General features: G+C 56.8%; 1 protein-coding gene across 1 annotated transcript in view; it reads right to left on the bottom strand.

Moving 5' to 3' along the window:
* Positions 1-723: 723 nt before the first annotated feature.
* The window catches only part of PARP1 (poly(ADP-ribose) polymerase 1), a 37,523-nt gene continuing 23,621 nt past the window's right edge, over positions 724-14,625 (bottom strand). Inside the window, exons 13-23 of the mRNA XM_059677761.1 lie at positions 13,474-13,669; positions 11,186-11,314; positions 8,854-8,937; positions 7,454-7,576; positions 6,816-6,944; positions 5,507-5,605; positions 4,520-4,672; positions 2,983-3,110; positions 2,082-2,143; positions 1,403-1,517; positions 724-1,216 (exon numbers count right to left, since the gene is read on the bottom strand). Of these exons, the coding sequence (XP_059533744.1) occupies positions 1,135-1,216; positions 1,403-1,517; positions 2,082-2,143; positions 2,983-3,110; positions 4,520-4,672; positions 5,507-5,605; positions 6,816-6,944; positions 7,454-7,576; positions 8,854-8,937; positions 11,186-11,314; positions 13,474-13,669 (1,300 nt within the window). The 3' untranslated portion in view covers positions 724-1,134. The remainder of the gene's footprint in view (positions 1,217-1,402; positions 1,518-2,081; positions 2,144-2,982; positions 3,111-4,519; positions 4,673-5,506; positions 5,606-6,815; positions 6,945-7,453; positions 7,577-8,853; positions 8,938-11,185; positions 11,315-13,473; positions 13,670-14,625) is intronic.

The following is a 14,625-nucleotide window of genomic DNA, read 5'->3' as shown; positions in this document are numbered from 1 at the left end:
AAGCCCAGGGCAGCTTTGGGGTTCGAGACAACAGCTCACGCTGCTGCCTCCTCTGCCTGTGACCCCACCTTCAGGCCCACACTCCCTCGCCTCTCGTAAAAGGCCGAAAGCACCACGGGCAGCACCCAGGCGTTCGAGGACGTAGAGCGAACATCTGTGGTGGTGTCACGGCAGTAGCACGAGGCCATCCGGTGCACGTGTCACAGCCTCCGCAGAACCCTGTGCTGCGGGGTCCATCCCACAGCGCGTCCGACCGGCTGACGCGGTGCCTTCCAGGGTGGTGGTTGCTGTTCTCCACTCGTCAGGGCAGTGCAACCCCCCCCCCCCCCCCCCGGCACTCTCTGGGGATCCACAGACGCCGGCACAGCCTCCCTGTCGTCTTTGTGGACCTGGCACCGCGAACACTAACTAGACCTCGAGGCAGGATGAGACCACACACCCAGCTCACAGAAGCACTGAGCCACTTTCATAGTAAAGGAGACCCGCCCTCAGCCCCGGGAAATCGGTGACGAGTTTAATCGGGGAGACAAGGTGCTCACAGGGAAGTCGGGGTTCACATGCAGCCTTAACTGACTCTGCTTCTCCCTGAGGGTGCCTAGCCAGGACAGGCAGCACCTTGTTTCTAAGGAGGAGAAACGGATACCGGTCTCCTCACACCCTTCCCCAGACAAGCACCCCCCAAAGCTGGAAGGGTGACAACAAATGCAAAAGGAAAAACCTAAATATTATGAAATTAGTTTTTATTGTTACCTCAAAATAAATGCTTAACATTTTTTCAAAACTAAAAAGAACACTTAAGTGTAAGGTGGAAGACTGGTTTTTCCTGCCCTGGGGAACCAGGACCGTGGCCTGGCTCTCCCCGCAGGACTAGTCTAGACAAACCCTGCCCCTCCCCCTTCTCCACTGTCAGTTACCCACAGGGCGACGGCTGGCAGGAAATCCCAACCAACCTGAACAACGGATTTGAAAAGTTTGGAAAAATCGGTGACCATGTGACCAGTGTTCAATCGCTGAGGGGTTCAGTGAAGGCACGAGGCCCTTGCACCCCAGCTGCAGCCTCTGCCCGGCCGTCAGCGCCGCGCACACCAGGCAAGTTCATGCCGGCGGCGGGCTGCACCTCGGCCGTGCGTCAGCTCACCACAGGGACGTCTTAAAGTTGAACTTCAGCTTCAGCAGGTACTTCAGGTTCACCTGAGCCGTGTCGTAGACAATGTACCTGGAGGGAGGTGTGTCAAGGAGGCAATGGTTCCGAGTGCAGCGTGTGCGCCCCAATTGGGCAGCTCAGGCGGGCGTCAGGCCTCACTCGGTGTCGGGAGGCCAGCGAGGGGACCATCGCCAGGCGGACATCCCAGGGCAGCCTCAGCAGCCAACCGGCTGCACAGGGGCTACACGTAAAGGATACTCGTTGTACAGCAGGGACGTGTCATCCACGCCAGACGAGACCCCAGTCCCCAGAGGAACCTCCACCCCATCCAGGGTGATACTAGCGGAAGGGTCAGGGGTCGTCTTGCCCAAACCTGCGAAACAGAAGGCACGAGTGAGGTGAACTGAGAGCAGATGCTGAGAATGCCCCAGGGCGCCGAGTTCGCTCATGTTCGCTCTGTGTTCACTTTAAAGACACACACATTTCATGCTCTATCTTCCTCCAGACAGGAAACGGCCGGCGATAATCACATTCCCAGGGCACCAGCCGTGGGTGATTCTGACGAGAAGAGTGCATGCTGCACCCACCCCCAATTACACTGGTATTGTGAGCAGAATTCCAAAGCACTCCCTCCAACCGGGGGCCAGGGCTCCCGACTCCTCAGGTGCCACCGTTCCTCCATCCACGATGCGCAGGGACCACCCGGCCCCAGAGGGGCCCTCGGCGCTGGAGCGAGGAGCCGGGCTAAATCGCCCCGCCAACACACCAACGCACCCCGCTGCCCGTGCTCACAGACCCCCCGGGCAGCCGCAGCGAGGGAAGCTTCTGAAATGGGCCTCCAGCTGTCACAGCCGAGCCAGGAACTCGGCTTCCGGGGAGAAAGCTCCCGCCTGTGCGTCAGGGGGCGGGGCCAGAGCCTCGCTTTGGCAACACTCACCTTTGACACTGTGCTTGCCCTTGGGCAACTTGCTGACGTGCAAAGCGTGCTTCAGCTCATACCTGTGAGAGAGAGAGAGAGAGAGAGAGAGAGAGAGAGAGAGAGAGAGAGAGAACCGTCTCAGAGGGCCTCGGGGGCTGGCTCTGACTTGCAGACGAGGTCGAGGGAGGAAGGGAGATGAGCCCCAAGAACCAAGCCCATGCATGGCCGGGCGCTCCCTCCTGTGGGTCCCCGCCGGCTGCAGACACGAAGGCTCTTCTGCACGGCTCGTGCCAGCGATCTGCTCTGCGGCCACATGCACAGGACGGTTCTGCGCAGAACCGTGGCCGCCACGCGGGGGGTTGTTCTGTCCCCCACCCCTGGGCCCACAGGTGTTCTCTGTGGGTCTCAGAACCGGACTGACGCACTTTAGTCCGAGCTGGTCTCTAAACAGCAGTGGGAGGGGCCACGGGCGACACTCCTTTGTGTAGCAACCTCTCTGCTTCCAGGTCCCGCCTTGGGCTTGGAGGCCTTCCTCCCCTCCCCCGTTCACTTCCCTTCAGAGCAGCGGTTCTCAACCTTCCTGATGCCGCGACCCTTTAACACAGCTCCTCATGTGGTGGTGACCCCCAATTTCATTGTTACAAATTGAACATAATTAAGGCATCGTGATTAATCACAAAAACAATGTAATTATATACGTGTTTTCCGATGGTCTTAGGCGACCCCTGTGAAAGGGTCGTTTGACCCCCAGGTTGAGAACCGCTGCTTCATAGGTTTCTGCTACCCCCCTGCCTGCCCATCCGTGGGTCCTGTAATTGTGGAGGGGAATGTCCAGGGTCACCTCCCCGCCAGGGGACCCTGCTCCCTGGAGCCCTCCCCCCTCCCCACCAAGCCCCCGCCCCCACGCCAGGCAACTCACATGTTCCCCAGGGCAACCTCTCCCAGGAGGACCAAGCCCACCGGGTCTCCCTGGGACGTGTGGCAGTAGTTGGCGCTCTTGGAGACCATGTCGGCGAAGTAGATCCCTTTGCCGAACATGTAGCCCGTCTGCAAGGGGGAAGGGTCAACGGAGAGGCTTCAGTGGGCAGTTAGCCAGCAGCACCACCCAGTACCGGTGCCAGCGAGCCAGGCCGAGTGCTGCAGCGCCACCTGGTACCGGTGCCAGCGAGCCGAGCCAGGCCGAGTACTGCAGCGCCACCCAGTACCGGTGCCAGCGAGCCAGGCCGAGTGCTGCAGCGCCACCCGGTACCGGTGCCAGCGAGCCGAGCCAGGCCGAGTACTGCAGCGCCACCCAGTACCGGTGCCAGCGAGCCAGGCCGAGTGCTGCAGCGCCACTTCCCACTCTCCCCACGCCCCTCACAGGGCGCTGAGCCCGAGCTCCCGACAGCCTGCTCCGACCCGCATCTGCCCGGCTCTGAGCGGCCTCAACAAGTGCTTCATCTCTCTGGACCCACGTCCTCCTCCCCCGAACAGAGGAAAGACCCGCCCGGGGCTGCTGTGAGCGTTACGTCAGTCAATAGACCAGTGATGGCGAACCTTTGGAGCTCGGCGTGGCAGCATTTTGAAAAACCCTAACTTAACTCTGGTGCTGTGTCACACATAGAAATTTTTTGATATTTGCAACCATAGTAAAACAAAGACTTATATTTTTGATATTTACTTCATATATTTAAATACCATTTAAAAAAGAAAAATCAACCAAAAAAATGAGTTGGCGTGTCACCTCTGACACATGTGTCACAGGTTCGCCATCACTGCAATAGATGCTCCACTAGAACCTGGCACATGTGGACACCCACTAACGCTGCCTAGTATTCCCATTCCCTCTTGTAGGTGAAACGTGAGGTTCAAAAAGGTTAGGTCACTTGCCCAAGTCACGTGCGGTGGCTCAGCGCTAGCGAGTCCTTAACCTACTTCCCCCCACTTCCTACAACACCGAAACCAGAGGCTTGGAGGACCCCCGCTGAGCCCTGTCCAGCAGCCCTTCCGCCATCAACAGGTGACATGGCCACACTGTGTCTGGGCAGGGCTTTCCTCGTGTGTCACCGTCTCCCCTGAGGAAGACAGGGAGCTCCATGGAGGTCCCCCAGCTGGGAGGGGTGCAGGCAGGTGGGAGCTCAGCTTGGCTCTCGGCCAAGGTCTGTTCTCTGCATGGCAACACCCCAATCAGCACTCACAGCAGAGCCTGGACGCTTCACACACGTGCAGCCACACCACCCAGAGTTTCGGTCAGGAGAGCGGGGGCGAAGGTCCTACTCAGGGGCTGTGCTAAGGGTCTGGAGAGGGAGGCCTGGCAACAGCCACCTGTCAGCCACAGCCGAGCCAAAACCTACGTCTTTACACCAGGCCCCTACTCACTGGGATGTGCATGTCTCACCCAAGTCCCTGTTAAAGCTCTCTGGGGCCAGCGGCACAGACAGGTACTACCCACCCCACTCTCCAGGCCAGGCACGTACCACAGGCGCTTCCGGCGGGGCGATCCGGAGACCCTGGGACAGAATCCCAGCGAAATTGGTGGTTCTGGACCCGTGCCACAGCAACCTCCGGTTATGCAGCTGCTTGAAGGGCTTGTAGCGCTGGTTTTCCCCTTCACGCTCGATCTTAAAGATCTGGTTGGGGCATTCAGTAAAGGACAGGTGACAGAAACCACGTTACTCTGGTTAACACAGGGACCTGACTCGGTACAGGAGGGCTGAGCCAGGAAACCTAACAGATCTTAAAGTAAGTAAGGCGTTTCAATTGGGAGAGAGCAGCCTGGCTAGTCAACGTCCCATCTAGCAGAGACTAGCTACGAAAACGAGTAATAGGTGGAGGACAGTGGCCGGCAAACGGCGGCTCGAGAGCCACATGCGGCTCTTTGGCCCCTTGAGTGTGGCCACGAAGTTTCAATCGCACTGTACGTGCACACCCGCACGTGGTATTCTGTGGAAGAGCCACACTCAAGGGGCCGCAGTTTGCCGACCACTGGTGTAGGAGATGTACAACTAAGGCACTTCATTAAAAAAAACCTCACCTGAGGCTATTTTTCCCATGGATTTTTAGACAGAGTGGAAGGGAGGAGGGGGAGGAAGAGAGGAAGAAAAGAGCGAGCCACATCGATTGGTTGCCTCCCACAGGTGCCCCGACTGGGGCTGGGACCGAACCTGCAACTGACTGGGAATCAAACCAAGACCCTTCAGTCTGTGGGCGGACGCTCTAACCACTGAGCAAACCCGGCCAGGGCAAAGCACTTCATTTTGAATCTCTGATAATATTTCCCGATTCTAAAACCAGGTTTTAGAATAAACCCACCCCCAAACCAGGAGACTGCTCATTTTTCAGCTCAACAAATTAACGAAATTTCCCCTGGTTACTTCAAGCAAAGTTAACTGCTCGTTTCTACCCAGGCCCAGGCTGGAAGGAGGAGCAGGAAGAGCCGGCAGAGGGCGGACGGGGAGCCTTACCTCGAGGACTTTCAGGTCATAGGCGTTGTGTGTGGTCGCGTGAGTGTTCTTAACGTATTTCCTGATGATCTTGGCTTCCTCGGAATCTTTGTCCACCACCTGGGAGAAGCGCATCTTGGTATCAGAGCACACACAGGTGGGAGAGCAGCACAGGCTCAGGGGGTGCACAGATCACATGACCATGGCCTTCATGAAGCCCAGATGGGACTGAGCCCTGGTCCCAGGCCCCACAGCTGGGGGGTCCCAGGCCAGTGGCCCCACTTCCTTGAATGTGCCTTCTTTGGGCTACGAGGAAACCAGAGGCCTGGGGCTCGGTCAACAGAGCCTTTAGAACAGGGAGCCAGCTCGCAGGTCCAGTCCAGTCCACAGAGGTAAGACATGTGGGCCAGGAGGGGGCGCCCCAAAGCCAAGACTTGCAATCCAATGCGGCAATAGCCATGAGGCGCTGGAGGGAAGGGGTTCTGGACTCCTCAGGGCCATGCACACCATGGCTCAGGGCACCCACCCACCACCTACCTGTCACCGAGTTAAGAGAATCCGTGCTAAATGAGAGCGTTATGAGACATGCTCTGTGTCCCATATTCATGTTCGTATCCAGTGTTCCGAAAAATAGGAATTCTGCTCTTCTCCCAGCCTCTTAGCACAGCAGCCCCTCACACAGAACCAACCCAGAGCATCCCTGCTCGGACCCACAGTCCTATGCTTTGTCCCAAGCAAGGAGCAAGGGCTCTTTTTAGGGACGCAGGCCCGCCCTCCCAGGCTCAGCAGACTCTAGGGAACGCGGACCCTGGAATTCTGCAGGGAGGGACACGGGGCTGAGTGGAGAGGCACCGGGGCGAGCCAGGAGCCAAGGCTGACATCCCCTCAGGTCAGCCCCAGGGCAGAGGCCAAGGACTCCGGGCGTCATGTGGGGACACGGCCAGGCACTGTCTTACTGCGGCCCCTCAGGCACTTCCACTTCTGAAACGGACACAGTAACTGACCTCCTAGGGCTCCGGCCGCAGAAGTCTCCAAAACAGACCCCCCTCTAGACAAGGAGCGACCGTCCTGTAAGGCCCTCAGACCCAGTCTCTTCAGCAAACTGAGGCCTGGGCGTGGACGCCTGCCCTGCAACCCCGGTGCTCAGCTGTTGGGGAAACGGCCAGCGGCTCTCCAAGGACAGCACCTGGGACGCGACAGCCAGGCCGGGGTTCGGGCCCAGGCCCTGTGCTGGGAAGCTCTCCAGGAGACCGCGGCACACATGGAGGTCTGGGGACCACGCACTCGGGGTGAGCGCGGAGGATGCTTCAGAAAGGGCGGGCCCTGTTACCTTAATGTCGGTTTTGAGTTTCTCATAGTTGACATCGATGGGGTCCTTGCTGCTGTCATCAGACCCTCCCCTGAGCAAACTGTAGGCCACCTCGATGTCCAGCAGGTTGTCCAGCATTTCCACCTTGGCCTGGAGGGACAAAGAAAACCCCTGAGGGAGGTGCCACGCGAGGGAGGAGGGCTCGCCCAGTTTTGGGACAGAAAACTGAATGCAGATAACGGCCTGAGCGGACAGTGAAGGGGGGACTCCCAGCTGACCGGGCGGCCTGTCGTCCGTCCGGCGCACACCATGGAGGGCTCCTTGGAAAGCAAGGAGGGCCCCTGTGGCAGGGAGGCAGGGAGGCGGAAGCCGTGAGGCTGTGGGAAGGCCGTCTCTCCTCTCGCACACACTGGTGACAGGTGGCGCGCACACTGGCTGCCTTGCGAGGCAGGGAGGCCCTCCCACTCCCGGCTCTGTCCCCAGACTGATGAGGGGGAGCGCCACATCCGCTCTGCCCGTGGTGTCCCCACACTGTGGGCAGAACCCACTTCACAATGACGACACCAAGCGGCCTTCCCAGAGCTGGCCCTGCCCGGAGGGACCACGAGGTGGAGAGGGAGTCGCGGGGCAGCACCACAGCCCAGCAGGCCCAGCGCTACCTGCACGCTGTCTGCGTTGCTCAGGAGCGGCGGCTTCTTCATCCCGAAGTCGTGGGGGATCAGGGTGTAGAAGCGATTGGAGAGATCCAGGATCTGGGAGTCGCTGCTGCCCTGGGACAAGGCCTTTGGGGGAGGGACAGACAGAACACAGGCTGAGGCAGCCAGCGAGGCCCCGCGCGGGGCTGGGCTTCTCCTCCAGAAGGTGGTGCGGTGGGTCCGAGGGTCCTGGTGAGCGCAGAGCCTGCCTGCTGGCGTCACCGCCCTGCAGCGCAGGACCTCCAGCCTCAAACCCTGAGGCTCAGCACACAGCCTCCCACAGGCTTCATCTGTACAGGAGCCGTGGAGGTACAGACCCGCGGGGGAACTGTGGTGTCTAGGTGGTGGGCTCATGGGAATTGCTGTAAAATCCTTTCAACCTTCTGTATGCTCTGAAAACTTCGTAACGAAATAAAAGGGAAAAATCCCTTGGCTATAAAATTCAGTCTGGCCTCCTTCACCCACTGAACGTCACCTTTAAGACCGGGATTTACTTTCGGGAGGTGCCGGTGGCCCGGCACAGAGGGCCGCGTTCCCCTTTCTGCCACAGCGACAATTAGTGCCCCGGATGCACAAGCAGCTGGAGGAGCTGGACACGGGGTCCTGCATACTTGGCAGACACCGAGGTGGACCAAGGATGCCAGGGGGGCAGCAAGCTGGCACCCTGCAGGCCCGAGGCCAGTCTGCTTCTCACAGGGACATCGGCGTCTCGAGGTCGTAAACCTTCGGTCTGCGGCCGTGTGCCTGCTCTGTGCAGTGGGTGGGGACACTGTCCCAGCTGGTGGGGACGCTGCTCCAGACCAGCTCTACGGGATTTAACTGCCACGTGCCAGGGCCTCTGCCCCAGCTCCAGCCAGAAAGCATTTCCCCGGCCCCACTGCCTGTGTGCTTTCCTTCTCTCACAAGCCAAGCCAAGCCTGCCCCCCCACTCCCATTCCCACCTCCCCATAAGTGGAACCCCCAGAGCACTCACTGCTTGGAGGATCTGTGGAGGGGGGAGGGGATATGAATGAAAGTAAGACATTACTTAGCTTTCTACTTGATAACCTCCTAGTAACTGCGAAAGAAATTCAGCCCAATTCTCAAGTATTTTATGAAGCAGGAGAACCAAATTCCTCAACAAGTTTACAGGAAGTTTACCACCCAGCTCATTGCTGAAAACACTGCTAATTCATTGGTTCTGTGATCATCTTTCGCAGGAGCACTTGTCAAACTGAAAAAAATCTCCATCATCACGAACTGTGGCCAGTACACCCACTGACCTTGAGTAAACGAACCGCGCACCCCGAGACCAGCGGCTGGCCGGGGGCTGGCCCAGGAGAGCCACTGGCAGCTGGGACAGAGCCGGCCGGCCCCTCGCTTACCTGCTGGACCTCACTGAGGATCGAGTAGGCGGCCTGGATCTGCCTTTTGCTCAGCTTCCCCAAGGGCATCTTCTGAAGGTCGATCTGAGGAGACAGGGGATCCCCCTTGAAAGGCAGGCTCCAAGCCGCACGGCGCCAGGCAAGGGGACGGGTCACCTTCCCAGGCCTCTCGGGGCCCTGACGGACGCACCCAGAGCTGCCCATCTTCCTGGGAGATGCAGGCACCCAACCCCGCAGACTTTGCAGTCCGACCCCCACTCAGGGGCCGAGAGTCTATGAGAAGATTCTTGCTACTCATGTGTCAGGGAGAAGCCAGCCAGGCTCCCCACCCTGTGTTAGAGGTGAAAGAGCCACGCACTTCGGGAAGACACAGCGCATTCCCAGCTGGTTCCCGTGAGGACGAGGGAGCCACGGCAGTCCCCGGGAGGAAACGACTACAAAGCGACTGTTAAAAGAGCGGCTACCGAACATACGCATTTACAGCAAGTCGCCAGCGTCTCTCCACATCGGTCACAACGGGTCAAACGCTCATTCGCGCTGACGACACTGCTACTGCGCACACCACCCGGGAGCACCACCAGGAGAGGGAGAAGCTGACGTGGACAACAGCAGACCTGCAGCCAGAAGGCCTGGTCCCCAGCTACCAGCTGTGCACCCACTGCTCAGCCTTGGGCTTCTGTCTGTAAACGGGGCCACATTCACCGTGAGTGACCTGCCTGGACTGCTCACCGCCCCCCCACATCTGTGCGCAGGGGACCCCACTCTGTATCCTCAGACACTGTCTCTGGGCTATTCCCAACGGATCCTCTGTTCCGGGGCCCAGACCCCACCTCACCCATCTCTGCATCCCGGCACCTGCAGGGCCCGGGACACAGATGGAGCCAACAAGCACCCGAGACATAGAACCACTGTGAGGAGTAAATGAAACGAGCCACGGACGTGCTCACAGTTCACCGGGGGCCAGGGGGGCCAGCACGGCCGGCGTCTAATGGCTACCAGCCCCGGCGCACACGTGTCACTGCACCCGCGGTGCTGCCGATCCTGAGGGGCCTGGCTGGTGGGGACAGTTAAGTAGTTGGAGCTAAAAACTCCAGGGAAGAAGGTGGATAATCTGCTTTGACCAAGGAGATGTGATAAAAGCCGATCTTTAGTATGAAGTACAAAGTGGTTCTGAAAGCAATTCTAAAGGAGGAACTCAGAAGACATCCTGACCCAGGGCAGCGTGACCGGAGCCGAGAGCAGGCTCCCCAAGCGGTGCATTTCAATGTTTATTTTAAAAAGACCGTTCTCTCTAATCTGCACCCTCAAAACACACACACACAGGCCCCGGGAACAAGAGGCGGGGTCAGCGCCGGCCGCCCCCACGCCCGGCAAGCAGCCTCGAGGCTCAGCCCTGCCACAGGCTGGGCAGCGGCTCCGGCAGCTCAGCTTTGGGAGGAACTGCGAGTGGGAGATGCCCGGGGCCCAGGAGCCGCCCCTGCAGCACAGGGAGGCTTCCGGGCGTAGCGGGGCTCTGGGTGTGGCATCCTCCGTCCCCTGGCACCTCTCTGCTCTGGGCTCAGAATTCACCTCCTCACGGAGCACCAGCTGCCCCTCCTGGGCATAAAGCGCCCAGGGTTGTTGCCACGTTCACTATCCACCTGGTTACCCGACCCCACGGGAACCCGCCAGGCAAGGGGTGGGCACCCTCCTCTCCACCTCTCACGGGCTGCCTCTAGCCTGTTCCAGGCAGGGCCCAGCCCTCTTCCTCCTGCAAAACTAGTCGCTCGTCTGAGTGAAAGCCAGCATCATGGTGCCATTCCACAGGAAGATACACACTTGGGTCTGACAGTAGGTGAGGATTTCTGTAAGTCACAGAAAAACCAGAGTGCAGGAAGCTGGGAATGACATGTGGGACAGTCCACCCGGGACAGAGAGAGGGGCTCAACCCCCCCCGCCCCTCAGCCTGGGCCCAACCTCTTCCTAAAACAGCTGGAATGAATTTCATCTGCGAGCAAGCGTCAGAAGCTCCCCGCACTTTTGCCAACAGTGACCACAGCAGCTCTTCTACTGGAGTGGGCTGCGCCCTGGACTGCCTGCTTGTTGGGCCACAGAGAAGATGCTACAGATGCTACCATGGCAACAAGGAGGAGCAAAGTGCAAGGGGACCAGGAACCCAGGGGACTCTCCCCCACACACCTCTGCAAGCACCCCAGGCCGCAGTACACCTCCTCTACCTCAGGCTTAAGAACAGGCAAAGGTGCCGGTTCAAGTAAGAGCTACTGAGCGCGTCACCAGCTCAGCACTCCCCTGCCCCCAGCAAAGGCTCAGACAGGACCCTCAGTGCACGCACCTCATATTCCACCATGGCTTTCTTCATGCTTTCCACATCGAAGATCATCTTGATGAGGTTCTGCACCGGCTTGGGGAGCTTGGACTTGGTTCCAGGGCTCACTGTCAGTTTCTTCACCGCCTCTTCATCCTTTGGGGGAACAGGTATGTTACAGAGGAGAAGACAGTCAGCAAGAGACCCCATTCAACAACCAAAGCGGTGGTGGTGTTGGGCTGCAGGCCGAGTACCCAGGACGATGCCACCAGAAGGGCTAGGCATCCATCCACAGGGCTTGGGCGGCAGCTACCAGGAAGGGTGTGAGTCTGCAGAGGGATCGGACACTTCCAGGGCCCCCCAAGTCCTCTGGACTGCCCCATATTCTTACCCAGCTGTCACTGCAGCGTCACACTCCCCTCACCCCCTCCTGCTCATTGTCTCCTGCCCTCGGGCTGCTGGTGTCCTGCATGGGAATCTGTTCAGTGCCCACTCGTGCCCAACCCAGAAGAGCTTGGCAGCTAGGAGGGCACACCCTGGATCGAGGGACCAGTGGACAGATGCTCCCCCACTTCTCTTACTCCACCTCATCCCAGGGCCAACTGCGTGAGTGACTAAGTCTATACAGCCTTCTCCGTCCCAACGCCTCAAGCCAGGCAGCCTGACAGTGCTCAGTGCATCCACCTTAGCCACCCGCAGCCCAAACCCACCCCCCCTCCTGATAAACTAAGCATGAGGCTCAGCCCCCACTGCCTGGCCACTCAGCTAAGCCAAGACCACACTGTGATGGAAATGCCTGAGCTTTTCTTACTTTTGAACCACATGAGGGCAGGGCTATGCTGTCCATCTATCTGCTTACATGTGCTTCAGGGAAGGGAGCTGGCCCTGGGACCGGCTGGGCTGACCCCAGATGCAGACAGAAACCTGTGCCGTGCTGTGCTCACGGCTGCTGTGGATGCACCTTTTTTTTTTGGATGTACTCTTAACACAGAAACACCCAGCTTCTGGTTCCAACCTCACCGAGGAAGAAACTGTTAACATGTCAAAAAGCCTTAAATGCATATACTCTGGCCCTGGCTGGTTTGGCTCAGTGGACAGAATGTCGGGCTGTGGACTGAAGAGTCCCAGGTTCGATTCTAGTCAAGGGCGTATGACCAGTTGCAGGCCAATCCCAGTGCAGGGGGCAGCCGATCAGTGATTTTCTGTCATCACTGATGTTCCTCTCTCCCTCCTCCTTCCCCCTTCCTTGCTGAAATCAATAAAAATACATTAAAAATAAATGAATAAATGCACATACTCTGCGAGTCGGGAACTCCACCTCTATGCTAACGATCAGAGGTACGGGTATTTATGGTTATCAGCACTGCTCTATCAAATACCTGCAACTAACCTAAACCCCAATCAGGGGAGGCACAGTATACTGTTTGGTAAATTATGAATCACGGTCACCCACAGGATGGGATTCTATATGGCCTGAAGAAATGACTCTCTAGATCAGCTTAATACAGTAGTCACTAGTTTTAAAATGCGGCCAGTCTAAGCTGAGATGTACAGTAAGGGTTAAAAATACACCAGATTTCAAAGGAATAAACAGCAAAACCTCTCCACCTCACACTTCATGCTGCGGACCCCATCCATGAAGGGTCCTGGGTTTTACTGAATGCTTTTTCCTGGTCTATAACGACGATCATGTGGCTTTTAGCCTCTATTCTATTCACGTTATATTACACTGGTTTTCGTACGGTGAACCCACCCTGCATTCCTCGGATAAATTCCTTCTGTGCTGCTAGACTGCTAGCATTCTGTTGAGGGTTTTGCACCTAGACTCACAGTGATACTGGTCATCAGTTTTCCTGTGATGTCTCTATCTGGCTTTGGTATCGGGGTGACACTGGCCTCATAATGAGTTGGGAGTGTCCTTCCCATTCTGTTCTTTGGAAGAGTCTGTGAAGGACTTGTATTAATCCTTTAAACATTTGGTAGCATTCACCAGTGATGCTGTCTGATTCCTGGAATGTCTTTAAAAGTGTATGGTAACCCTTCCCTTTACAAAGACTAGGTCAGCGGTTCTCAACCTGTGGGTCACGACCTCCTTGGGGGTCAAATGACCCTTTCGCAGGGGTCGCCTAAGACCATCGGAAAACACATCTATAATTACATATTGTTTTTGTGATTCATCACTATGCTTTCATTATGTTCAATTTGTAACAATGAAATTGGGGGTCACCACAACATGAGGACCTGTATTAAAGGGTCGCGGCATTAGGAAGGTTGAGAACCACTGGACTAGATGGCGTGAGAGTATTACGCGTTACCTGGCCATAGTCGATCTCCAGGGGGTAGAACTTTTTCGGATACTTGGTGAAGTTCTCGGAGTGCCAGGCATTCCCGGTTTTCTCTTCATACAGTTTCATAAAGTGCTCAACGGCATCCTCCTTGGACGGCATCTGCTCCAGCTTGTTACTGCCAATCACCGTGCCCACGCGGCCCCAGGACCTGAATATCCAGTACCTACGGGGGCAGCAAGGGCGGGAGAGGAGCGGCAATTACAAACCTGTGGGTCAGCTGGTCACATCGCTGGAGGAGGTTCCCTCCCCGGACAGTCCACTTGGATGAGAAGGCACTCAAACACCCTAAAATGACGAGTGACAGCGGAACGAAGGGAACTGACATTACAATAAAGAACGTTTATTTTACTTTTACTGAATTGACGGTTACAGCAAGTTTAAAGTAAATTTAAAAAATGGCCTTTCAAATTGCCTATAAAAAGAGCCCAAAGAAACGCAGCAAGTGTCACTTAGAAGTCACGTGTTTAGATGCAGCCACTAACGACACACCCTGAAGACAATACGGAACTTGGTTCGGCTCAGACGCTGAGGCGATGACATGGCAGGCGTGGGGCAGTGGCATACAGGGCTAGCCACCGTCAGACCCAGGCTACCACCTGCTTCCACCTCGGTTTAGGGCACACACTGTGGGTGCCCTCTAGCTCCCGTGTTGCCTAGCTTTGGCTAAGTTAATTTTTCTTAGTGGAAGTAATGGGTAAGTTAAGTTTTACATCACTGTAAGTAAAAATATATTAGAAACCCAAATATAAAACTTGTATGCGTTTTAAAGTAAAGCCAGAGTTCAAAGGCTTGGCCAGTGTGGCTCAGTAGTTAAGTATCAACTTATGAACCAGGAGGTCATGGTTCGATTCCCAGTCAGGGCACATGCCTGGGTTGCAGGCTCGATCCCCAGTGTGGGTTGTGCAGGAGGCAGCTGATCAATGATTCTCTCTCATCACTGATGTTTCTCTCTCTCCCTCTCCCTTCGTCTCAGAAATCAGTAAAAATATATTTTTAAAAAAGAAAGAAAATTTGGGGCTTCCTGTTTTCCTGGGCCATTGCCCAAAAGCATATAAATGTATTCTATTAGGTTCTTTCGCCTGGAAATGTGTGGAAGACACCACACTGACCTATCCTGAG

Source organism: Myotis daubentonii, chromosome 20, assembly GCF_963259705.1.
Source record: "Myotis daubentonii chromosome 20, mMyoDau2.1, whole genome shotgun sequence".
Classification (NCBI taxonomy): Eukaryota; Metazoa; Chordata; class Mammalia; order Chiroptera; family Vespertilionidae; genus Myotis; species Myotis daubentonii.
Note: the sequence above shows the minus strand (reverse complement) of the source record. Positions and strands in the feature narration are given on the sequence as shown.